The sequence below is a fragment of the Pelecanus crispus genome, chromosome 5, assembly GCF_030463565.1.
Source record: "Pelecanus crispus isolate bPelCri1 chromosome 5, bPelCri1.pri, whole genome shotgun sequence".
NCBI classification, from domain to species: domain Eukaryota; kingdom Metazoa; phylum Chordata; class Aves; order Pelecaniformes; family Pelecanidae; genus Pelecanus; species Pelecanus crispus.
Window position 1 is genome coordinate 9,357,262 of NC_134647.1, and position 27,867 is coordinate 9,385,128.

The window sequence follows — 27,867 nt, forward strand, 5'->3', positions numbered from 1 at the left end:
GTACACCCCAATGTATTGCAATTAGAAGTATTTCACCATTCACTAAAATTTGAAACATTCCAGATTGTTAGGTAACAAAAGATTTTTAAACATCGGCACCCTTTGCCATTACAAGGCTTCTCAAAATGGCATAAGACAACATATATGTAGTGTTCAAGGACCGTACAAAGATCCTGCCTCAATAATTACAAGAATGCACTTAATAAATTATTTTTCTATTTTCTTCTATTAATATGCAAATAGTTTATACAACATAAAAAAGTTAATTTGTACCTACTACAGGTAACATATCTATTTAGCTTTTCATCTGAAAGCCTGTAAGACTTGGTGACCTGCAAACGTATTTACATAACTCATTTGAAAGTATTTTTAAAAAATAATATTGTCCAGCATTTAACAAAACTGTGAGTTAAAAAAAGAAAGAAATCACTTAACAGCATTTGTTTTCTTGATCTTGTCAAGTAACTTCACCAGCTTAGTGTTATAAGGCAGGTTGGTTGCTCAGATGGACTAAGACTCCCTATGGTGGTAGTAAATTTGTTCATTTATAAAACCAGATGAAAGCAAGAAAGAGGAAAAGTTTAGAGTTTCAAAAGAAATGAAACTTCTTATTTTTACTACAAATTCAGAATAGGCACTGAAACATGATTCCTTAGGGACTTTTCCAGAAGATTGTCTCTTCGCTGGGCATCATTCCATTTTTAAACTAAGGGGGAAAAAAAACAAACAAACAAAAATTATCAGGGCTACATAACTAAAGATTACAAAGAAGAAATCACCCCATATATTTATCTCCATCTTATTAATAAAGGAAATAACTCGTGTATTTTAAGCTTAAGACATCACAATTACTGTTTTGGTTAGAATATTTTTAATTTCATTATTAGATTTAAGCAACATTGAAAAATAAAAATATACTTCTCATCATGTAATTCTGCATGCATTATTTGAAAACTAAAGCTCTGAAGCATAGGGCTAAGAGTCCTAAACTATGTCTATCTTTCTGCTCCAAGACAGTATCAACAAAGCATATAATGTTCCTGTTGGAAGTTTGCATAACCTCCTCTTAGAGAGAGGTATTTTGCAAACTCCCTAGCTATTCTACTGTAGTTTCCCTATCCTTATCATGAGAAATATTTTCCCTAATATTTAATGCAATTTAACAACTTAATTCTTGTCAACCACAAACACAAGGACTCCTTCCCATTTTCTAGACACATAAAAATGGCTGGTCATGTCCTCTAAACTTCCTTAAACGGTCGATGTTTTTCATGAACTGCAGTAGCCCACACTGAGACCTCAACAGCATTACAAAGAGTGAAATAATTACTTCAGATCTCTTCCACACACATCATCCATACTAAGAAGTTGTATGCCTCTTCTGGTTTATTGACTCACGTCCAACTTTTGATGAACATTGTAATACTCTTAAGTAAAAAACTACTTTACATTTAAAAACCATTGACCATTGATACAAGAACTGTATCAAGGTGAGAATAACGCTTGGTAACGAATAATAATTTTGAAGATACCCTTCAAAACTCTATCTATCAATAGAGAACAAGATTAACTGTATGCTCTGTAAAAATGTGTCCTTATATAACACAAATGCCATCATGAAAAGCAACCTTCACCTTTCTCTGTATTGTTTGAAGTTTATTAAGCATACCTTTTGTCTATGAACAGCAACTCTCTCCATCTTGTGAAACACTATGCATAGGAATGAGACTTTCACACTGCTCACTTTCTTCTGGCATTCTTAAAAGAAACAAATTTATTTTTTTAGAAGTTATACAGCAATATTAAATTGGTTGTTACGAAGCCAACATAAGTATTAAGTATGCTAGTGGTTTGAACTGCAGCCCTTAACTTCATAAAGTATACTCAAGTTTGCACAATTTTCACTGCACGTTCTGGGTACAGCAACTATCATAGAGGTATTAAGGGGAAAAAAAAGAAAACTCTGACAGCCACTAGGAAACTTCTTTTAAAAAGGTAAACAGACTTCACATCTTTCCATTTTCTGAGCATTACATAGGTTAATAAATGGATTGGCAACTACTACTATTAAGAAATTAGTACATCTGAATACACCTGAATATAAAATTAGATGAAAATATATACAGTATGAGTACTGTGGCTTATAAAAGAGTATAGGATATTGGAGAGGCTAAGAAGAGATAGGACTGTACTTTGTGGCTGCCCTACCTCTGAATTCGATGTTTTCTACAAATAAAGGCAAAAATTCTTCTGATTCCCACCATCACTGGATCCCAGTTGTTATAGTGACATAAGAGAGTTGCAATGAAAAAAGAAAAAAATACAGGGACTGCCCCTGCAAAAAATAACCAGGAAAACTGCACCTGGAATTAAAACACAAACATCATTCACTCAAAAGTTTAAGAAAAAAAAAATTGGCATACTGTCTGTTTGAAATAATTATTATTGTAAGTTTGCAATGAAGTTTCAGTTCTTTTAAATTGGGTGAAATATTACAAATATTTTTGTAAGTTATTTGGTACAATTTCTTTAGCCACTGCTACTTCTAATGAACGAATAACCTTTCTTCACCGATCTGTTCTTTACAATGCAACATACTGTTTGCACTGTGGTGTGGATGAAGACTGCTATATCCAAATAATCTCATTTTAGGTTTTAGCTGTCTGACTGGTACCAATGAGAAAGTCCCCCAGACACTTCGAAAATTTTGAATAAGAGATCTCACCTGAAAGATTTGTGCACCTGTTTATTCACTACGAATATATTGTCACTGAATGGTAACTGCTGAAATCAATGCACATCGAAAGACTATACTCCTGGAAATTTACAATAATTTTCATTTAAAAGGTAGAGCACATTATTTGCCCAATTTAAACTAAATTCTACTTGTATCTAGACTACTACTTGTATCTATCTTCTGCTACACTCAGAAGTGATCACCTGAGACTGTTTAAAACTTTAAATTGTAGAAGGATAGAGAAATCAAGGGTGCAAGAACAAGAACTAGCCTCCGAAGGGCCGTACGGCAAACAGAGCCATGGCTCATGGGCACGGCTCCCCCTTGTGGAAAAAGTTTCCAAAGTTGAAGACTTTGGAGAAAAGAGGTACAGTTTTCACGCCTAGCACTGATGTTCACTCTCAAAAAGCTAATAAACTGCAATTGTTCAAGCCTTATGTTATCCTTGCTGATTTCTAACAAATTCATAAATACATAAGTTACCAAAAGGAATATTTAAATAGTTGTTAAAAATTTGGTTGCAATTTCTTAAGATTCAGATTTATGACAGATTATTACAGAATAATGAAGACCCAGAAACTTAGTAATTATGCATACTGTATAATTAGCATACCATTTGGCAGTCATATGAAGACCGCATATATTCATAGTTTAATCTTTACATTATTAGCCATGCCAGTGGCATTCTTACATAGGTTTCTTTGAAGAAAACTGAAATGTGGTGTAAAGACAAGGCTGGCCAGAAGCACTGACTGGAAAGCTTGAAGTTGGAAGCTTAAATTTCTATTAGCCTATGAGACTTCAGTGATTATAGGGCTTGGCTTAGGATATTTTGATGTTTGTATGACAGAGACATACTTGTACAAATACACTTGTACAAACAACCTCAACGTCTATAGGAGTTTGCCTTTAATTAGGGTCACTCATTTGTGCTTCTAATACTAGCAATTTCTTTTTAAGAAAAAAGTAAGAGACAAAGGATTTACCTCCAACAGCAAGAGAAGATACAGTAGGAAATTTACTTTGTTGTCAAAGACAAGTCTTAATGGTCCCCCAATGACCTCATGCTGAACAGTTCAGTATCAGAAGGTGGGAAGAGTTTACATACCCTCAAACACACAAGCAGCAGCCACAAGCTAAAAGCACCAAACAGATCAGAAAGTAGAAACTTGGACAGCAAGTACGTAATAGCCAGGGGAAGAAGGAAGAACAGCAATGCAGAATGCTTATACAAATCAGAAAAGAAACAAAAAATAAGAAAATGAACGCCCAACCCCACCCTGATTACTCTCCTGCATATGGCAAGATGTAAGAAGCATCACCCAATGGCCAGATGCCTAAAAACAGTCAGGCTTTGTATTTGCCCAGGGGAAGACAAAGCAACCTTTTCAAACAGAGAAGGAAAAATTAAAAAGAAAAGAAGGTAGCAAGTACATGGACCACAAACTCCGGAAGGAACCAAGTAGCGGCAAATGAAAAGAACGGTGGATGAAATAGAAGAGGCATGAAGATTCAGGTCATGAAAGATGTTGCCAACACATAAGCTGAGACAACACAGTAAGGTGCAAATTTAAGACAAGAAATAGGAAAAGAGCAAATACAAGGTGTACAGAAGTTAGATTGATAGTTAGCTACATTTGTGGGGCTTTTTTGTTTGTTTATTAATACCAAATACATAAAAATCGGAGCAACTCTAACAGTGATAAACTATAAAAATGAGTTAAAAATGTAACTTGCCCTTGTGTTACCAACATCAACTGAAAGTCATCCAACAGAGCCTTAAAGATATTTTGGCTGTTTCAAATACCTTGATATTGCACGAGTACATGAAAAATAAATTAAAAGATCTGGACTCTGTGTTTACTCAGATTAAATAGCCTACAGATGAAGTTGTTTACTGAGAATTAAAAAAGCATATTCCATTTTTCACTGTATTCCAGAAGAAAGTTTAGATGAGTCCCTTCAGAAGACAACCTCGGCTTTTCATATATTGATATATGTAACTATATATATACACACACCTCTCTAACAATGTATTTGCACACATACAGGTATCTATAAAAAAAATCTGTATAGATGCACACAGACATAAATACAAAATTCTTATTTTTTGCTACCAGCATTAGCTCACATATAAACCTAATTCCACCTCATTAAAGTGAATTTTTGGGGGAGAAGTCTACAGATTTTTTTTTCCTGTTTCCTTAATAGCTATCATTAGTTATTTACTTTCCTGTTACAATTTATGTCCCAAGTGTATATTGCAGATACTTTAACAGCAACACAAATACAGTTATCTTACCAATGAATGCTTCATTATTGTTGGAATCACTGCAAGGTTTTGCTCAAAAGACTCAAAAGAACATCAAAGCAGTATAAGCAAGCAGCAGCTGACAGAGCAAGACACCAGTCTATTAAAAATTCAGAAGTAGTTCTAAGTTTGGTCAGTTTTGCCCATTTTTAGTGATATCATTTTCAGCTAAACTATTACACAACTAAACCGCTTCCTAATTCACATAAAGATTTATCATCTCAGTAAAGAACTTCCTGTATTTCAGTAACAAACTGTATTTAGGCCAAGGTGCTCAAATGCTGACTAATTCACTGTTTTCAGCCCAGAAAACACATTAACTGGCACATAATTTATTCCGTGCTTTCTAGAAAACTCCTGCAGCCTCTCCATACCACATGCCTATACACACATTTAACATCAGTGAAATACAGGTGTCTCCAATGGTCAAAATGCAAACAAGCACGTGATGGGAAATGCTTACACTTTAGCCAAGTGACAAATACACCTGTGTCTACACTGAGAGGTGTCAAAAGGCAGGGCCTTAATGGACTATGTGGGGATGCTCTGCTGAAAAAGGGCATTATCACTGTAAGAAAAATTAAGCTTGCTTTAACAACAGATGCATTATAAAATCAGGTTGAAAGCTATTTCAAAGCGTGAAACAGGTGGTTTAACTTTCAAATTAAAATTTTAGCAGTAGGGATTATTTAAATCCAAATTAAAGAGCAGAAACAAGAGATCCTGCCTTCAGGAAATAGAAACAGTTGTGTGATCTTGATTTACAGAAAAAACAAAAAACCCCAAAAAACAGTAACTGCATGCTTGCAGTATATGCTAAAAAATAATTATTCATATGACATTAAGAATTTGATATTCCATGCCACTGATTAAATATTATCAAATATTCAGTTAGCGTTGAAGTTCATACATAATATTTAAAACTGAGAATTCTACCCCACCAGCATGAAAACAAAAGTATCTATACAGCTTGAAGAGTAATATAAACTAACTTCATAGAGTTTCTATTCTAAACTCACATCAGATTCTTTTCCTTCTTTACGTGCAGGGTTTTTCCACAGCTATTACCTCAACACCAGTGAAACTAGACTAACTTAAAGGAGGACAGTTAAATGGAAGCCTAATGGCCACATGAATTTAATAATGTACAGTTAAGCCTTGTAGCTGCTATATTCCTTTGTGGTAAACCTGCAGATTTTTGGTTTTGTCACTAATTGAGTATTTTCAAGACACGCAGTCTATAACAATTCTAGAATTGTAAAGGTATTAATTTAAGGCGTGCATTACTTGCAGTTCTTTAATTCTGAAGAGTGCCTGTTTAAGGTAAAGCGTTTCGCCAGGCATTGCTGATGACTTTGGGTACTTTTCATACAAGCTGCATCTTAATCAAACATATTTAAGTGTGCAAGTGCACGCTTGCAAGTGCGAAATTACTGTAACTGTCAATATCAAGAGAGTATTAATTACAACACAGTTCAACAATTATTAACAAATGACAGAAGTAAAACACTGTTCATTGTATATACATCATTAAAAATAACACCACTGTTTAATTCAAAAAAATTCTGTTAGTAGTGCTCAAAACTTAGTAGTACATTACCTTTTGCATGCACATGTCAGCTATTATGGACAGAGGTATTGTAAGGCTTAGCGCAAGTGTGCCTATCAGTGATGAGGTAAGAAAGCAGCCCCTAAAAAAATAATAAATAGTAATGGTTATTATTGATAATAAAGAAGTCTTATTTAAAAGTTAAAAGACAACTAAAGTAATACATCAAACTGCAGAAGATATTTGATCAAGCTTAACTGTTAGTCATTGTTTGTTTTAATAATAAAAAATTGAGATACCCACACTCCGTCATAAATCTGTAAAACTGCATAAAATTCTTAACTAGAATTTGGAGTGAGGTTTAATTCCCATACAAACTTCCTGAGATGATGGAACATTCACTACTTCACACATAGTGACTTCACCTAGAAAAAAATCTGCATTTTGTTTCCATTTTGAAATAGTTTAATACCAGCTTATAGTAATTAAATCTGGTTTGCCCCAGTCTGGTTAATTAAAAAAGATAGATTACCAATGTCTAGAACTCCTACCCAAAAAGATAAATATATTTTACAAATAGACAAATTCTTAAATTAACAGACTGTGCTTTTTAAACCTCAAACACACCCTTGAAATCATTCTTCAGAGTCTCAGTAAGACTTCTCTGCATTCTACAAGTGGTCTCATCATATTTCGTAAGCAGGAACAAAGTCATTACACTTCTGTAAATCACTGAGTCACAAAAAGCCATTACAATTTATTTAAATGACAGAACAACAAAACAACAGGCATACTTCAGAGTAGTACTCAATAACAGCCACAAAAAACTGACCCTTTTTCCCAAATTCCTTTGCAAGTCATATTTAGTTTGCAAATGACTGATTTACTGAATGAGATTTTTCTAAAATAATAATAATAGTAATAATAATAAAAAAAAAAAAAAGAGAACCTCGAAGTATATGTAGGACAGACCTAAGAGAACACATGAGCTCTTTAGATCTTTGGCATTTCGATATAAACCTAAGGCTCTATAAATAAAACATGACTAGTCTGAGTTATTTTGATACCAAGTGAAGAGCAAAACATCCAATATAAAAAATTACAATTCCCATTTTATGATCGACCGAGTCAAAAGTTATCAAGGATAGTGACACTTGTTAGCAAATACTCCCCTATGAAATAGCCTATTCTACCATATGAAGAAAACACAAGGGGGTATGTACCCAATTCAAATCAGTAATGCCCCCTACTGAGTCAGCCTCTTATTTCAAAGGCATCCAGAATGTATTTATTTATTAAGATAAAGGCAGTTCTTCCCATCCTTGGCAAGTACTGAAAACAGTACCAGCTATGCTTTTTTTTGTGGAACTGCAATCAGTTCTGCACACAACGAATTTTAAAGAAAGAACAAACTTGTCGTTGCAATTTTTGTTAGAATTCCAAAACCTGTTTTTTTACCTACTCAATCTTTATTCTGGTTACTGTAAAAATTAAACAGATGCAGCATCACTGAGACTATATTCATGAAATGTGATTCACTGAAGAAAATGCTATTTCAATTCACCTCACTGATGTTTGTTAACACCTTTTAAACACAAAGATTTGAACACACATTTGGAAAACATTTTCTAGAACATGACGTCATGAATGTATTTTTCTAATTAAACTAGAATAGTACTCTCAAACCAAGCCATTAGGTCGTCCCATAAAACTGACTTTCAGCCAAGCACAAATGACCAGTTTGGGTATTTGTAATTACTTTGCATTGTTTTGAGTTTTTAAAACAAAGAAAAATGTATGCAGATGAGAAAGGAACAGAAAGGAAACAAAGCATTTTAGATACTCTGCATTTTTGCAAACTTCCTTCACAATATTCTAAATCCCCTCCTATACCATAAGAAAATACTTCTGCATCTCTGCACTGACTGCTTCTGAATTAGAACCAACCTGTCCACCAGAATAATGTAAATGAATAAACAGTACAGAATCCAATGAAAACGTAGCAGCAGGTTTAAAAAAAAAAAAAATAATTAAGAGTCACATCTACCGCTACATTATTTAGTTGGCAGTATGTGGTTCAGTGGAGTAAACAAGTAGGTTAAATTATATTTACTTCCAAAGAAAGAGTAGAGGACCTTACTAGTGGCACACTGGACAGGTAAAAGGATGATGTCAGGACAAACTTTGAAATTAGTCCTAGTCCAAAATTCTAGGGAAAAGGAACCGGAAATAAAACAGCTCTTTAATTGACTGGATTATCATTCTCAGTGATTACACAAATAGCATGTGTTTAAAAAAGTCTGTGCACACCCGTGTACTTAACCCCGTGCTAACACTTGATTTTGTGACAAGAACCAAGTTTGTGTTTTTGTTTCCGGGTTTTTCTTTGTTTGTTGTTTTGCTTATGTTGAAATTGCACTTAACCTTTTTACCAGCTGATACTGAACTGTAGTCTAATCTTACAGGATGGCATTAACATCACAGAAATATTCCATCAATAGACAAATTAAATTACAAAGGAACATATGCTGCAGTGCATTTATAACTCGGACTGGTTTTAGAGCTTGCCAATAAACAAAAAAGTCATGATTAAATTTCCTAAATAACTTTACACTTGATCTGAAAACAAACAAAACCAAAAGAAACCAAAAACCACACACACAGAAAAGGTTTTCACGGAACTCCACCTAGCTCTTTTGTTGTCCTGTTGTCGCAGAACTTAGGCTCCTAGGGTTACAGACATCTCCATTTCAGAGTAGCTATCGCATGAGGTTTTCCAGTCTCTCTGCCACAGAGTTGAGAGGCTGAACACCAAGGGTTCTCAGGCAAAAGCTCACAAACTGCCACACCGATTCCAAATGTAGCACTGAAACCGACAGCGTTCCCTGAGCAACTGTACGGCACTGGCAGCATCTCTCTTTTTGGAAACTCTTCTTCAGTGTTTCCAGAATAAAGTAAGACTTTTCAACTTGTAGTATTTTCTGTTACACCCCTATTTTAACCTAATGCTGTCCCAGAAGAAACTCTCTGACTCCCTGAATTCTCTCAAGCTGGGAACCCTGACTTACCAGACAGTTCTCTAGCAACACTGTCCTTCTAACAGCTACACAAAGGTTTAAGTCTGCTACAGCTTTTGAGCCGTTCATCTACAAGTCTCATTTATGAATTGCCGTATCTTCATGATTAATGTATTGTTGAGATTTAGCTCATTAAGTCTTTGAAGATTTAAACAAATACGTCAACTACAGAACACTGGATTCTGACTCATATATATCCAAGATACACAAGGCCTTGGAAACTGAAGAACTGTTCCAACAGAAATTAATGCTCTCCTATTAATACTGCAACTCTGTACCACAGTCTTTTAGCCTCAGAATATTAACTCTAGAATCAGCTAAGCACACAGTATCTTAATAAATACTACAAGACCGTATCACCTGCTTTTTAAAGTTAGCCGTTGCTCTTAAACAGGACATTGTGATATGATGGATGACATCCTCTAACTCAAACTGCATATATGGACAGAAAAAAGAAAAAGGAAAAAAAAAAAAGGCAACAAACCCTACTGAGACAATTTGACATCTCAACATTTGAGAACACAGGTAAGAAAATTCGTGTGAAACACTTACAAAGCATGTAGTACGTACCACAGCCAGAGGAACTCTGACAGAACTGTTCCGATAAGGCCATTAATGACAATGCACATCCATATCAGTTTACTGGGAAACTCAAATGCTTCAAACCCAGTATAGTGAAGCAGGAAAAACCCTGGCCACAGCAGCAACAGATTAAACAACCCTACAAAACCTGAGTATAAAAACAGGGTTAAGTAAATTACAATAAATATCTTTCAACATAACTAAAATCTCAGCTAAACTCCACTATTTTGGCATGTACACATAAAAGCAGCAGCAAAGCAATATTTTACATCTTTCAAAGGAAAGGAATATAAGAAACTTTACCTGAAATTCACAAACAATTACATCAGATATTTACAGGTTTTAAATTGAAAAAAATTTCCATTGAGTTCAAAGGGGCTGTTTGCATTCCTACAGGTAGTGTTATCTTTCATTGTTCAGACTGTAAACAAGAAACAATTCACACAACTGTCTCTAAAGTACTTGTAACCACAGGAACAATAGGCGCTCTCTACTTCCTTGGCTTTTCTGAGCCCCTTTAACACTCATATAGAGTTCAGTGCCTGAAAGCAAAAAATTTAATCACACACTGAAATTAAAACTTTCAATAGAGTTATTTTTAATCTTACCAAAGAACATTGGTATGTCAAGTTTATCTTCTCTATCTACTTTCCTTTTTATCATTACTATGTACACGGCATAAAGCATTGCTCCTACAAGAGACCAAAGGGAGCCTGTAAAGAAGAAAAAAAACCACTCACTTAAGACATGCACACATGCTATGCACACTAGGATCAACTCTCTTAAACATGCACCTATTATAAAACTGTCAGAGATAAACAATTTAATTACAGAATCCATTACTATATGAAAAGCATGGAAAAATGCAGAAAGCTTGAAAATGTAAATACTTTCCCAATTAAGCTATATACATAGGGGGAAAAAAATCATCATAAATGTCCAGTTTCAGAAGTTGAAACTAAAAAGCCAGACTGTGAAATGTTACAGGAGTAAGAAATATATAGCTTGCTATATGACCTACTGAGTATCGTCAAAAGATGGTACTCATCACTGCATAGTCTAGGATTAAAAAAAATTAAGTAAATACCTATTGTATCTTTTCCAGCAGATTTCTCAGATCCAGAAAGGTTAACAAGTACCACACCACCAATGCTAGCAAAAAAGAAATGCAAAATGCTACTTAAACCCAAGAACTTTTTTACAAAGACAGAACAAGGGGAGAGAAAAATATAAAAATACAGTTCTATCTTAAGGTATTTTTAGTTAATAAAACCCACTTTTGGAAAAGCCAAAAGGAGTTCTCTATTGCTCAGGCCTGATCCTAAGCTAAAAACAAACAAACAAAAAAAAGCCACTTTCAAATTCCCTGAACAATGCACCAGGCATTTAATGAAACAGGCCGACAACATTGAATGTCAAGCCTCTTCCTTTTTCCTATCTACACAAAAATAAAGAAACCGTAATTAAACAACAAGAAAATAAGTTCACATATTTCCAACAGAAACCTGATTAATCTGGTTTCCTACAGGAGCATGAGATTTGGTAATTGTTCATGATATGAAATATTTAAAAAGACTTAATTCACTTGCTCAATTTATCTGTGAAACAAGGATTTTTTTCAAAAAAGTGAAGCATATCATATATTGTCGCAGATACCATAGGTATAGTAGGTATAGTTGTCCTCTCACTCTAGCAGGAAGTTTTTGACCAGATGTTCCATCCCATTATCTTACCTTAAAATAACAGCTAATAATTTGGACAGGGTAAACCTATCTCCACTGTTACTGGGAAAGACTGCAGCTAAGATTAATGTAAAAAGCCCTGCAAGAGAAATTAAGAAGAGTTTATACAATCGATTTTTGCTACTAGTTTGTTCAGAAAACTGCACAGACATTTCCTTCTTTATATTTCACATACTTAACTACTTGATCTTAGCATCCCTAATTTTAATCGGAACTATCATGAAGCCAACACCTTGTGATGTGAATTGTCCGATAAGCAAATACATGCTGAACTTTGAGACAGGCTAGTCATACTACCAAAATAAACTGCAATAAACCTGAAAAGTCAGTGGCGGAAGGGGGCAGGGGGAAATCCCATAATTGTGCTTTTAAAACTGGTTTTATAAAACAACAAAAGCTACTCCTCAAAACACGGACCGTCACATAATTTAAATACTGTAAAGCTCATATTAAGAGCCTTGCATAAAACCTGGAAAGCAAGTGATGTGCTTAATATTTAGGTGGTTTAAGCTCTTTACCCCTAAAACCATTTTTTTTTAAAACAGTAATTAGCAAGAAGACTTTACTCTGATTTGTACCCATTTTGATAAAAAAGTTATATCAACTTTCCTTCAAACCTATTACACTCCCAATATATCTCTTTAACACACAGACATAACCACAGAAGTACACACACACATGAACTTTAAAAGCAAAAAGCAGAGGAATCATGAAGATAGCTTAAACCCCTGCAATTACATAATGAAAATTTTTAAATGCACATATTCAATGGCTTTAAGCCTTACTATTCCCCCAAAACCACAGGTAAACCATTACACAAGTCCCCCCCCAAAAAAAAGATTTTTATGTTATAGACAGCCTTATAATGCACATCTGATGATCTAAACAAAACTTACCAGAGGTTGAAGACAAGATATTAACTATGGCAACTTGGGTATCTGACAGAGCTTCTTGGTAAGAGAAATTTGCCAAGAACCACTGGGGGAAAAGAAAAACAATTTTATGATTGTATGGATAGCAACAACACAGGTTAAGTTTCTCAGTGCAATAAAGTCCTACTCAAAGGGGGAAAAAAAAAAAAAAAAAAGCAACTATTTATTCAAAAATAAAACCAGAACAAGACTTTACCTCAAATAGATCTCTAACTTCTATCGAAGTGGCAGGTACATTAAAAGACAGAGGCAAAATTAGAACTGGCCCAAACCAACCACATTCCACTACGTGTTTAATAATGAAATAACATATTTCAGAACTTAAAAATAATTAAAATGACATTATAATAGCTGGTCTATAGTAACTAAAGGTACTTTTAACTTATTTTGCAAGTGCTTCAAGATGATAACTGCACAAGGGCTGCAAAGAGATTTCAGAGATACATGGGACATTAGTCAGCCTAATGAGGTTTTTTCAGAGTACTTAAAACCGGCACACATCTCCACTAAAAAACAAGCATCGCTTACATTCAATACCCCAAAAATATTTTGGAAGGATTCATGTCTGTTAATTCCTCCATAAAGGAATAAAATGGCAAGTGTTTTATCATTTCTTGACTGAGATCTCATTAACAAGATCTCAGATATATCCTCAGGGATGTTACCACTATCTAAAGTTTTAGTTGGAAATATTTATACAGTCCAAGAAGAAATACATATACATGCCAGTAGTAGCAGCATCCATGAATAGCATGAACAGGACTTGTTTTGAGCATGAGGATTCTACCTTAGAAAATCTGCATGTGTATATATAGAAATATACTCACACACACAGAATTTTAAATCATTTTTAAAAAAGCTATCTCATCCATCCAAAATCACCGAGTGGCTTATTACTTCTCTTGCTGCTGTGGGCACCTCCTTTATGTATACACACAGAAAACTGCATCACCACTTTCTGATCCGTGCATCAACCGTACTAATTTTTTTTTTTTACTAGTAGTATTATTATTATGCTAAATGTTTAAGGAGCACTACTTCCTGAGGAAAAGCTGTGGTGGGTCCACATTACATATAACCTATTTGGTAGTATCAGTGAATCTACTTCTGGAAAAGCTATCACTGATCTGCTCTCTACATTTTTACTGTCTCTCAAAAATCATTCCACCGTTCTCTCTCTCTCTGCCCCTACAACTGAGGCGTGATGCAGAAACATCAGCAACCAACAAATTCGTAAGTAAATCTCGCAGCCCTCAATAAAGCTGAAGGACAATTAACTGTCTTCTCTTCATACTACTGGAGGGCACAATGCCACAATGAGGCCTAAGATGGTACTCTTTCTGTGACGGCCCAGAAAGAAGTCAGTGACATTTACCCATGTCATGCAGTCTCACTGCAGCTATTACAGCCTGTATACGCGTAATCCCAGAGTTTGCTGTACCAGACATACCCAACACTGGACAACATGGCACAAAAGGATGGCATATCTTACAACTGACCTTACAGTTAACTACACACCCAGGATCTCTTTTTATTACCCTCCCTTTAAGAAGTTGCACCTTCATGTCCAGCACATGAGGAAAGTTTTACTTCTTGTACTATATTTATAAAATGAGGCATAAAGAATACAAGTCATCTCAATACTGTTTCACTATTATTATACAAGTTTTAATTGCATCTATACTTAAGTTTTCTGAAAGAAAGGAACACATACCACAAAGCAAAAGAAAAAGCTAATTTTTGCTACTTGAGTTGCGGTGAGTTTTCCTACAGTTTTTAATATTGATTCCTGCTCCTTAACTGTTGGATATGACATCCGAGACAACTTTGCTTCCAATGCATGGCTCGATGGGAGTTGTCGAATCTCCATAATATTACTGAACCTTACACGAGGTTTTTTGGGAGCTTAAGAAGAAAAGAGAAGAAAAAAAAGCTGCATATTATCATTAAACTTTTCAAGCCAACACAATATGCAAATAAAACTATGATGTTCTAATAGATCATTGATTACAATACGTCACAAATAACAGATTTTTATCCAAATAGAAGACATACCATTATTTTTATTTATTAAACTGGTATTTTGCTATTTGATAGGCTACTAATAAGACAAAGCACAATTACTGTTTTTCATCAGTAGAGCTGTCCACCCACCAGAGCCTCACTGAAAAGCACCATCCCTCCTCCCCATCAAAAAAATCCACACAATGTAACGACAAATTCTTAGGTAGGAATTATTCACTATTGATAAATATTACATATAAGATTTTCTTTAGTTGTTTAACAGTCAAATAGCCAAAAACTGCACACAACTATACCAAACTGCAAGGACAATGTTTCATTCAGAGGATGAGAGTGTCCAACAGACCTCGAAGCTTAGCAGAGATCATAAGGTCACTTGCTCATTTGAAATCCACCCTCTAACTAATCTTGCAAACCAGGATCAGATTTTATTTACAAGGCTATTGTAAGTATCATTAGTTTCCTGTGTAAAGAAAACATTACATGCTATATATAAATATTAGCCTAATTCAATATGAAACAATACCTAATTTCCTAAAAAAAGGCGAGGGAAAAGCTACAGCTCAAACAACCCTGCAGTGATTGATGCATGTTGTCACAGGACAGCAGAGCCTGCCAAAGCGGTTCTTAACACATGTCATCTAGAAATTAACAAAGAGACTTTCCCTTTTATAAGCAGGGACTCTTTTGCTGAGGATCAGATCACTGGATTCTTTGACAGCTAGCTTTTCTGTAATTGTCTGGGACAGTTAGGCCTGTTTCAGCTACTATCACAAGATAGTGAGGCTTAAATAAAATCAGAATGCACATAGACTGTTAAAATTCTTACTTTGACTGCTTTGCTCCTGCTCTAAAAAGGACAATAGCTTGTTTTTCCAGAGGCTGACTCACTGCTGCTGGTCATACAAGCCCAGAAGGAAAGAATCACAAGTACTGAACCCAGTTGGTCCCTTGAGATAAACATAGGCTGGATCTGTAGCGACCAAGAAAGGTAAACTGAACGATAGGCCTATGTTTTCTCTACCTGAAAGTAAATATATGAGACTGCAATTCATGCAATAAAAGATTTAAGAAAGAAAAAAAAAAAAAAAAAAAAAAAAGAGGGGGAGGGGAAGCAAGTCCTGCAACATGACAGCAGTTATACCAACAAAGAGGAAAGCAATTCCTTCACCAAAGAACTAGCATTTCAGCATTCCAAAAGTCTTTACTCACTTTTCTCTGCATCACTATTATTAGTGCCATTTTTTTCAGTTGGCAAATCATGAAACTTTACAGGAACATATAAAGGTTCACTCTGAAATGAATCAGTATAAGTAAAAATACAGTTAAGCAGGATATTTAAATCATAAGCAATAGAATTAATTTAGTGAATAAGAAAACTAAATAAAAGCTTGGTGAATATTAAGATAATCAACTTTAACAAAGTGGTTTTGCACACAGTGGATAGGCTTGTCAAAAATGTTCATATATAATCTGTATTTTATGCTAAACATATTGGTAAAATGCAGTACGCAAAATCAACTGTGCACTTTTATGTATATCCTCATGAACACAAAACTCATCCCCAGAAAATTCAAACCTATGGATTAAAAGTTAAAAAATAACGCATGAAAATCACAGACTTCATTAGATCTATAGCTAATGATAAACTAGAAACATAAAATACAGAATACATATAAAAAAAATGTATACATACTCATTTTCCTCCTGTGACCCTAAAAGCTCATGAACTAGAAGTCAAAAAACTTTGGGAAAGGAACTCCAATACATAAGGCACTTAGAATTATTTTAAGCAATTACAACTTCTGCTAACAACACAAGTTTTAAGCTGCTTGTTTAAATTAAATTAATACACTGTAAGAGTAAAGTAATGAACTCCACTGTAAGAGTGAAGTAATGAAAAAGATCTGGTAGCTGCATTTTCATCAGGCTCCTTGTTTAGGACCAGAATTTTTGTGGATGTTTAAATTAATGCAAAATTGTCCAAGGTTAACAATGAATCCTACTTCTAGAGTCAGATGATCTTAATGAATTGAGCAGACTAAGAAGACTTTATTCTTAAATGTAGATAAATAAAGTTAGAAAAAAAACAAAGAATGAAATGAAGAATACTTCTGAAAAATCTCTCTTCAATTCCCTATTCAGTATAAAACACCTATGTGGTAGTTTGTCAACACTCAGCTGCCTCCCCCTACTCTATTACAGAGATGGTGCTAACTTTCAAAGTTCTGTGTTTTGGATTGTCCTTGTTTTGGCTGGGATAGAGTTAATTTTCTTCCTAGTAGCAGGCATAGTGCTGTGGTTTGGATTTAGTAGGAGAAGAATGCTGATAACACACTGATGTTTTAGTTGTTGCTAAGTAGTACTGACACTGGTCAAGGACTTTTCAGCTCCCCATGCTCTGCCAGGTGCACAAGAAACTGGGAGGGGGCACAGCCAGAATAGTTGATCCAAACTGCCCAAAGGGCTATTCCATACCATGTGACGTCATGCTCAACATATAAGCCACAGGGAGCTGGCCAGGGGGAGCGATCGCTGCTCAGGAACTGGCTGGGTATCGGTCAGCAGGTGGTGAGCAATTGCATTGTGCATCACTTGCTTTGTATATTGTTATTACTATTATTATTATATTGTTATTATTATAATTACTATTTTATTTTATTTCAACTATTAAACTGTTCTTATCTCAACCCAGGAGTGTTTCTCACTCTTACTCCTCCGATTCTCTCCCCCATCCCACCAGGGCAGGGGGAGTGAGCGAGCGGCTGTGTGGTGCTGAGTTGCTGGCTGGGGCTAAACCACAACATGGATGCATTTCTGCATGTGGCCTCTGATTTAGGTATGCGGCAATCTGTGATCAACAGGGGCATAAAAAACCATCATTTATGGATGATGAAAATCACCACAAAAATGCCACCAGGCAATGCAGCTTATCAGCAGAATACCAGTACTGACATTTGATTCAGTAAACAGTAGTCACTCCATCTACTGGAAAGAAGAAGGCAGTCCATTTCTCTTTCAAAATGCAATGCAAGATCACAGTATACAAGATACTCAACTAAGTGAGTGATTCTGTTGTGGATTTTAGTCTTGAAAACTGTTTGGCTTTACCACTAGCTCTCCACATTTTGCTTTGGCAGCTACTGAGCTGAGCAGATAAAGGGTTCCTTTGTACAACATAAATATTTCTTTCACAAACTACTACAGAAACATTCAAGTACGTGTTTTATTGAGCTGAGAACCTGTATTTCTCATAATAAGCAATGTCATTATTTGCAGCACTTATATGTTACTAATAAGTTAAGAATCCCCTTTGCCAAAAACTATTATTTAAAACCGCCATATTTTAAGAACAGTAAGTCAGAATAATGGCATCATGTTACTGTAAAGCATTGACCTTCACAAATTAAGGCACTTACCAGAGAACTGTTTACAGTGTTATCTGTCGTACAAGCAGCAAAATAACCTTCAGCATCTGCAAACTAATTACAGAACCTTAAATGTAATAATCTATCAAGGCAGAGTTATTAGTAACTGAAATTTTTGGAAGTAAGTTTTCTAATGCCTTTTTCCATAATTCTATCACAATTCCCTCTCTCCCTCCAGCCCTCCTCCCCAGTAAACAAGAGGGCTTACAAGTTCAGTAAATAATTTCAGTAATTCCTTGTACCTCTTGGAGAACCCCACTGAATTCAACTAACCAGGTATCAACGCAGGATCAGGCTGTTAGAATGCTAAAACCTGTAAAGTTCAGTCTTAGCGAGACATGCTTCACTAAATGATTGTGCATGTATTAACAACAAGCCTCTTGCTTCTTCATTTTACTGAGGCAAAGTTCCTTTGCATAAAAACCTGGAACTCAGCCTTAGTTTTAACAAGACTTAAATTAGGATGAGGTCAAGTATCACTTTTCCTCTTCCTTTCTGCATCTTAACAAGCACTACTACCCCTGTTCCCTAACCCACAGCTTGCTGTTCTACCATGCTGGCAAGAAATCTACTAAAACAAAGCCTCCAATGTGGAAGAGGGCTTAAAAGTAAGATATGAGTGTACACCTAAGCAATCATGATTGAAATAAAAATCTATAAATGGATAATTTTTGTTCCAGATTAATAAACACAAGACATTTTAAAAGGCACTTGTAGTAATTATACAGTTGAATATTTAACTAAACTCCTTGGGGGCAGGGAAATCTTCTATACCTGCACGCTACACTCCTGTCTCCATACTGTTCTTCTGAAATGGGCTAAGATCAAAACTAATGGCTATTTCCTACAAATTATTAAAAAAATTACTTCTTATAGGATTAGAAAGAAAAAATAATGAGATTCCAGTAGTGGTGCCATGACTGCCACACACAAAATGTGACAGATTGAGCACTCTTACTCATTGCTGTCCAGTTCATGTGAGTTCATATTCTCTCTTTCTTTGACATAGCACTGCATGAGATTCAGTTGGTCAATATACCCACTACAATTCACACTAGGCAATAGTCCCTTATTCTACTCATCTGCTCAGATTAATAAATAATAATTTGGTCAGTATAATTGCTCTGTACAACTAACCATCCTTTCACACTTTCATCATCCTTATTTGTCATTTCTGCTGGTAAACAATCTGAAGATCCTGAACAGCATCAAGTCTGACATGTGCCATACTATGCAGACACTTGGTATTAAAGGCTGATCTAACAAAAATTATTTCATGTTATCAGCCAACTCCAGACATTCTGTTTAACAAAAGATTTAAAAAAAAAAAAAAAAAAAAATCCAAAAGGTTTAGGTTTTTGGGCCTTTTTTGGTGTTTTGTTTGGTTTTTTTAATAAAAATAATTTGGCTTAACATCATGTAACACTTCAATTAAAGTATGTTACGCCTACAACTGCCACTATCAGTGAAGCCTAATATATCCAGAAGAATTGGAGTCAGTTGCTTTCATACAAGCTATTTTCGATAAAGACATGTTGATTAACAGCATGTTCTTGGATCACATTTTCTGTTATTTTAATGTGAGATCAATATCAGGCCAAATGCCTTACTGCTTCCTGAGGCCTGCTGTTTAGCATTCTGAAACACTGGCACAGAACAAGGACTCTTCCCAGCATCTCTTAATTTCCTTGGAAAAAAGTATGTATTTCTGTAATATGACAATAATTTTAGACTCTAGCACCTACTCTATACCTAACTATACCTAGCTCTAGAATGGGCAACAGAAGGTCACTCGGGCATAAAGGCTGTAAAAATGCAATATTAACAACAACAAAAACAAAATACTAGCACTTTTCCTAAACATAACTTTGAAAACTTCAAAACCTCATAGCAACCAGTTCATAGTTCTGCCAGAGACAAAAAGAGTCAGTAATAAAAATCAACTACAAAGTTCAAATACTGATTCCATTGGTTACATATGCTGGGAAAGTAAAAAGGAAAAACCAATTAACAGTGGTGAGGCTCATAAGCTATTCTTAAAAAGAATTATCCTCTGCAACTGTCCAAGACAAAATACCAGGCTAGATGGGCCAATGGTCTGGCCCAGTAAAGCATTTATTATTCCTGACACATTTCACATTGCTTTTTCCTTTCTTTTCTTCCTCTCACAAGACTACTGTTATGATTGCCATGTCTTCCTGTGCCACGGTTCAGCTTATAATTGCTTTTCTGAAAGCACTATTTCACCAACATGTAAACTTTGCTTTTCTCTATTTCCTATTTTTTTTTTCTGTACAAACTTCAACAAGTATCAAAACATTTACAGAGTTAAAATACTTACAAAAGCTGCATGCCTTCCACGAAACCCACGAGTACACTGTTGCCTCCATGGTTTCCAAACAATAAATCCCAAGAGGTATAGAACAAACATGGATGTTTTTGCAAATGTACTGAAAAAAGGTTTGTTGTACTTTGTAAAAACATACTGTGGAAACAAAACAATTGCAGTAACCAAAATTACCAATTAGGTGAGAATTCACAAGATGAACAAACAGGTTTAAGTATATAGTCCAAAACAGTCTGGTTCCCAAAATGACAGTGCTGCGAGTATTGGCACGTATGAGCAAAAGACACAAGTAGCCCTACCTATTCTGGGGGTACCCTCTCCCAAGCTATCTGAGCCATTTTGTAAAATACAATGCCACTGGAGAAAAGCTACTTATTACTTGTATCTAACCAAGCAACATATTGATATGCCACTGAACTCAAATAGGACTGAAAATACGTTTACACGCAAATATTTTCTAAATGAAAGACCACTTTTATAAGCAATAGCATAGTAACCACAAATCAGAGACGATTACTTTGATTAAGTAACATTTCAGTATCAAGTGATTCCACCAGCTCATTGGAAAAAACATTTTATTAATATAACAGCATGTTAAGCACAAACATTTTTATATGCCTAGTTTCAAAACTGATATACAACCTAACAACTTAATGACAGTTCAGAAACCTGACAAGAATTTAGTAAAAACTCAATTTCCATTGCTAAAGCTCTGTTTTAAGTCCTAAAACTTAACATGAAGTAAATACCAGATCCATTTCAAGATGATGAATATGTGAACCAGATTATGACAAACTTGTCTGCAATTATAGGACTTAAACTCCATGACCCAAGTCCTTTGGTCCTAGACTTCAGATGTTCTTAACTATAATCTACCGTAACACCTAGCCTGCAATGTAACAGCTCATTTACTACTTCTCGGGAAACATACGGGCATTATTTTAATCAACACGGCAATAAACAAAATGAACTCCCTAATTACAGTACACAGTTATGAGCTTATGTTGTTTAATTTTAAATTCATCAATAACACTTTCTATCTTGAAAGTAACAGTCACCGAGTTGAAATTGTTTGTTACTTTTAGTGGATACAGGTTAGTCCACTAACCCAAAGGGTATCGTCTTCCTTGTACTGAAAAGGTGGTTAAACATTACACTGGAACACCCACTGAGTGTTTGAGTGACCATGTTTCTGCTGCATCTTTCTCTTAAACAGGCTTTTATTTTCCTTTTAAGATGCATGGAACAATACTTACAGAAGTGAGTTCTGAAGAGGCAACCCATATCACGTCAACGAGGAGAAGAATGACAATTCCTAGAGCCATTCGCCTACGCTGAGTGGATGAACTGCTCTGGGAGCTCATTCGATTCATGACAAAAACCCACACCATTTGTAACCTATTCAAGATTGATAAAGGAATAAAACCCAGAAGATTACAAACAGTGACCAAAAAAACCCCCGAAAAACAAAACAACAAACCCACACAACAAAAGAAAAACTCCAGACAGCGGGGGCAAGTGTTTCATATATATGAAATAGACCCAATATGCCAGGAAACACATGCTTATGTTTGTTAAAAAGCAGATCTTTGACAGATCTGGCATGAGATTTTCAGAGACATTAGGGGCAATTAGAAAGTAAATCTCAGCTTCTCAAGAATTTATCAACTGTTCTACAACTGAAGTGAATATAAGTAGGTAAAACATACAATGCCTTTTTGGAATTTCTATGCTACAAATTCTGCAAAATTTGAAACCACTATGTTTTGGTAAATTCAGATACTCTAAGCTGACAGTAGAAATTAGTTAGATGTGTTGCATCAAACACAATTCTACTAAAGATAGTCAGAAACATGTTTAAACTTAAGCATTCAACAAACATTTCCAAAGACATAGCAACACATTTGGGTAAATTATGATCCCTCAAAGCATAAAGTGATTCAAGAAAAAAACACCCCACAGAATATTTAATTGTAAACTTACAAAATTAGATTACACATGCACTTGAACTCAAAAAAATGTATATCTATTTGGTAATTTATGAAATACAGGCATGCACCAATTCTAGTGAAAACCTATCAAACTAAGAGCAAGCATACAATATATGCAACAGAAAGCTTTGCCTACTAAAAAACCCCAAAACATTGATAATGATTTTGACTGTACCCCAGTATGTTACACACAGAAATAGTCAATTAAGAACACTTCATATTCTGAGAAGTCAAAACTACAGCAGTAAACTAGCTTTAAGCTTGTAATCTAGCACAAAAGTCATGCAGACTTGCCAGAAATGACAGCATAAACAAGCTTGGACTTTGACACACACAAACCTATTTTCCTTTTCCCTATACATGCCTCACGGCTCCTAGAGGTCTTTGTTCAAGGTAGTAATAGAGAGCAATTAAGCAATTCTAGTGAATTACAGTAAAAGCACAGGTGGCTTTAAATGCCTATAGCCAACTGCTTTTACACACTGGAAGAATAAGAGTATACCACTCAACAGAAAATTCTGAAGATATGGCTTGAGCTGGAGAAATTCATTTTCGGAAGACTATCTGCAGTTAAAACATTCAAATTTATGCAGGAGACAAGCACTACAGCAGTGTGTAAATAGATCATGACCAACCTTCTTTCTTTTTCCTTCAGCAGGCAGAGTACTTCTGCTTTATTCAATGCACAGAGTAAACACAAGAGAGCAGAACTGGTATTGTTTGGGTTGGCCAAAAAAGTGGTACATTGTGACTTTAGAGGGCTTGACTTTGCACAACTTGCACTAAAAACAAGTATGAACATTACTGAAAACACTAAAGTTATGTTTAGAGATCAGTAAAGTACTTTCCAAAAAAAAAGAAATGCAAGGCAAACAAGCTTTTAAGTGTTGCTTGTGTTTTAACTCAAAAAAAAAATTACGAGATCCACTGGACCTACTCCAAGTGCTAATCATGAGCACACCAGACCTACGTGTGTTCTTATATCCACTAATGCTACTAGAAGGGGATTCAGATTTGTGATGTAGCTTTACGACTACCCATTAGAAGACCTAAATTTAGGAAAACCTTCAATTTTATGATTAAAAAGCTTCAAATCTAAGTGACAGGGACTGATGTCTCATTCATCGGTCTGCTCATACCAGAATCTTCTACACACTCCCTAATGAACCTCAGTAAGATATGTAGATGGTAGTTCTATGATTAACATTAACTTATTTATGTATATATTTTAAGAACCAATTTGTTAAGAGTTAATTTGCTACAGATTATGTAACATACCTTGCTATTTATTGTCATAAACTCACTCGCTATCTTTCAGAGAACTCCTCAAAGGAACTGAAATCTAATTTACCCTCACAGAGCAGGTCCTGACTCTCCCAGTAAATAGAGGTGATCTGCTTTGCTAATCCAGTTTGGTATATTTAAATTACACTTTGTTTTCTCCACATGTGTCAACATACACTTACTGTCTTTTCATTATTTACAAATTATTTATGAAAGAGACAGTGCCACAACACTACACAAATGTAGTGAGGAAGCTACACTTCTTTTTTCCAGACTAGCCTATTCCTCAGATTAATGATTTGAATGCCTAGGTATGCACAAGTGCATTTGAGATCACGACACTGTTTCCTGCCTTTGACTCATGCCTCTCCTTTGCAATACAGTCTCTGCCATGTTCAAATCGTGGCTCTTTTTCCTCCATTTCTCAAAGGGCTTCTTTCCAAAGAAAAATCAACAGGCAGAGTTCCTGAAGTATAATTATACCAAAAGATCTATGCTGATATATACCATGTGTGGGCATCAGTTCTGGATAATTACTGTGCTTTTCTGATAAAATGGTGGGATTGACAAAAGAAAGCAGAAGTCTGGAAGTAGGGAGGGGCAAAGTTAGGAAAGACTCAGCAAGGAACTGCAGTTTTTATTTTATATGGAATAAAGGAGAAAACATTTGTTCTCTAAGAGAGAATAAAAAGGGATATTATCTTAAACTTGAGTAAGCAAACAGAAAGGTTTTCATGCTTGAAAGCTTATAAGGGTTTTTTCAGGTTTTATGAATTGGTCTAACAGATACTACATATTATACTCTACAAACTTTGCCTTCATTTTATTATGACTAATAGCCTACAAGCCTTTATATTAAGTTATATTATATACAGCCTAGAAATTGCTCATGTGTTTGTATAATATGCAGCAAAAATGGAAGCTGGGCATAGAAGAGTTCCAAAGGAACTAGACAGAAGAAATCTCATTCCTTGTCAGGCTCCAGCACAACACATGAACAGTGAGTGGTAAGGTATACCAGAAATGGAAAGCAATCCAGCCTTCCACCAGTTATGTGCTGCAGGTAGGAGGGGAAGAGGAAGCTGGAGACAGGAAGGAATCGCAGTAGCCTGATCAATTTGACATCTCTACATCAGCTGCTTGCATCCCTAGCTCTTCCGTTCTCACCACAAACTGCTTCAAAGCATATAGCACATACACACCGTGCACAGAGATCACACACAGGTGTTGTGCACATATGGTAGTTGCTTAATATTGTACTCAATTTGTCTACATTACACTTGTACAAACCTATTTAAGATCCCTCAGCAGGAGAGAAGTAAAGGATGATAGAATATCTAGCACTTCTCAGATACAAGGTTACATATGAAGTTATTCAGAGTATAAGTACACGTTGTACCATTTCTTTTCTACCTATGATAAGTAGATTTAAAATTCTAATTAAAAAACCCATACTTATGTCTTCAAGCTTTTATATGTTACAGTAATAGCAGCCTGTAACAAAGTGTTTAACATTTCTGTGTGCCTAATATAGCCCTTTGCTTGGTTCTTCCTTAACAAGAAAAAAAGCTTACCAAGAAAGGGTGACTACAAAGTCTTCACCATGCAGCAGGATGCCCCTTCAAGCTAGTTAATTGACTAAAAAAATTACAAAGCGGCAATACTAAAATGCCTATAATGTTCAGCAGAACAACAGAACCCTATTGAAACTTAATATCTAAGTTTTAGGACAGAATTAAAACCTGTAAAGCTTCACACAGAATGCAAAGACAGATAGAAATTACTATTTTGAGAAGTTTTAGACAAGACATGTTATCCCACTTATTGACAAAGTATCAGTATTCATGAACTTGTAATAAAATACAATTCCACACATTTCTTTATGTTCGGCTTCTGTACATTGACGATAATATGCTCTGATAAAAATGAACACAGAAAGTACAAGATTTACTTTTCTCATACATACCTTCCACAATAACTGTAAAAAAACCAACAAAAAGTGCTAACAAACTCCACACATCATGTCAAAGTGAAGATAGTCTCCTAAAAAGAAAAAAAAAAAGCAAAGTTTGAAAAATTGTGTGCATGTATATTATGCACTTATCTTTGCAAAACATTTTCTAAAATTTCACGTTCCACAAGCATCTGCCGCAGCTCAAGTCCTAAATGTTGGGGACATACAGATATAGAACCTTAAGAATCGAACCACATCAAAAATGCCAGCAGGACAGCAATGAATTACAAGAAAACAGGATCATTTACTATTTTTGATATTTCAGAGAACACTATCTCTCCCTTATTAACTGAATATAAAAAGTTCACATGAGAAAGAAGAACCCAATAATGATTAAGTCTAATTTCTTAAGCTATGCAGAGAAAGACCCAATTTCTTAAGCCTACATTCCCAAGCAAAGAATTTAAATGTTAGAATTAGGAAGATAATAGAAGACCATATAGGCTTTTTGGCCTTAAAATAATCTAGAAAGATAAGACACCCCTACATTATTTGTTGTGAAAGCCCAGTATCTTTCCTTAATTTGATACAGTGTTATTACTGTATTTTAAAAAAAAAAAAAAAAACCTTACCTAAAACTTTTTTTTTATTTGAATCGCAGCTCCTATAAAGACATTCAATAAAACCCACTTTAAAATTGTTATATAGGAAAAAAAAACATACATAAGGGACTTTGGAAAAATGTTACACGAGACCAATCACAAGCCCATCTAACCTGCAACTATTTACAAATCCAGATGTTGGCAAGTATATGGTGCTCCAAAAGAAGGCACAACAAAACTGGAACTGACACCAAGAATAATAAAGCTGTAAGTTTTATTGCCTGGAAGTGCTCAAATTTTGTTCTTTTCTTATTCATGTGAAACCTTGCTAAGCTCTGTTTTAGGGATATCCTATATCAACAGGACTCATACCCTATATTAATGAGTCACAAATTAGTGCACAGAACAGAAGTAACAGTAAAGGCGTAACTAAATACTTACCCTGAATTTTGCCTTTGAGTACCTGTCAAGCATGGCTAAAAGTTTATAAACTGTGAATAGGAGGTAAAAAGGTAAACTGATGCTTTTCACCTATTGCAAATTAGATTAAGAGGTAGACTATAAAGATGGACCACACAAGCCTATGATTCAGCCCCCACAAACTCATCAAGATTTACACGCTGCTTAGCGTCCAGCAAGTTCAAGTCCTTTACCACACAGTTTACCAAATGACTGTAGCTGGTTAAAAAAAAAAAAAAATACTGGAGATATAGTTTTAAGACATGGGCATGTAGTTATCCACCTTCTATACCACAAAGCCTACACTCGCTGCAGATCCTGAACACCTATTTAATTCAGTGTCCTCACATACAAGCAGTAGCTGCTGGTCGTATTTTTCTTACACTACCAACCTAATTAGAGATTAAGATCAGTATCTCAGATAACCAAGACTTAAACCAGAAGGCTTTTATCCACACAAAGCTTGAACAGTTTGTGCATGCCTAATTTATGCACCCAAAAGAACTGAATATAACAATAACAAAGATAAATAGAAAGCAAAAAAGATGCTTAAAAATTCTTCCCTGCATGTACACTAAACCAAATATCACTAAGAGAAAGGCACTATTCAGTTGCTTGCCTTCGGCCCCTACTTAATCTATATTAGCTATACTCAAGTAACCAGGTGTAGAACTTGCACCTAAATTGGTTATTATGCAAGATATATCTCATACCCTTTATCAGCATGCAAGATCTGCTGTGGGCTGTAGTCCTGACTGGAGCTGATCACACAGAACCCTGTTCAATACTTATTACCAATAATTAACCCATTTCAGGATAAGGATAAAAGTTTAGTGTATTAAGATAACAC

General features: G+C 35.2%; 1 protein-coding gene across 1 annotated transcript; it reads right to left on the minus strand.

The window, feature by feature from the left end:
- Nucleotides 1–341: 341 nt before the first annotated feature.
- Nucleotides 342–26,026, minus strand: SLC35F5 (solute carrier family 35 member F5). The gene is made up of 15 exons (XM_075710762.1): nt 25,969–26,026; nt 21,984–22,125; nt 20,722–20,865; nt 18,372–18,434; nt 16,165–16,246; nt 14,645–14,835; nt 12,895–12,976; nt 11,990–12,077; nt 11,344–11,408; nt 10,865–10,969; nt 10,245–10,404; nt 6,649–6,739; nt 2,209–2,363; nt 1,670–1,758; nt 342–706 (listed from the first exon to the last, which is right to left on the minus strand). The coding sequence occupies exons 2-14, from the start codon at nt 22,116–22,118 to the stop codon at nt 1,677–1,679; spliced, it is 1,443 nt and encodes a 480-aa protein (XP_075566877.1). The 5' UTR covers nt 22,119–22,125; nt 25,969–26,026; the 3' UTR covers nt 342–706; nt 1,670–1,676.
- Between the last annotated feature and the right edge of the window lie 1,841 nt (nt 26,027–27,867).

Coding starts and splice junctions, on each gene's coding strand:
- SLC35F5 (XM_075710762.1), bottom strand. CDS start 22,118: ATGGTGTGGGTTTTTGTCATGAATCGAATGAGCTCCCAGAGCAGTTCA. Junction 12,078..12,894: donor TATCTTGTCTTCAACCTCTG/GTAAGTTTTGTT, acceptor TTTCTCTTGCAG/GGCTTTTTACATTAATCTTA. Junction 11,409..11,989: donor TTATTAGCTGTTATTTTAAG/GTAAGATAATGG, acceptor CTTTTTTGCTAG/CATTGGTGGTGTGGTACTTG.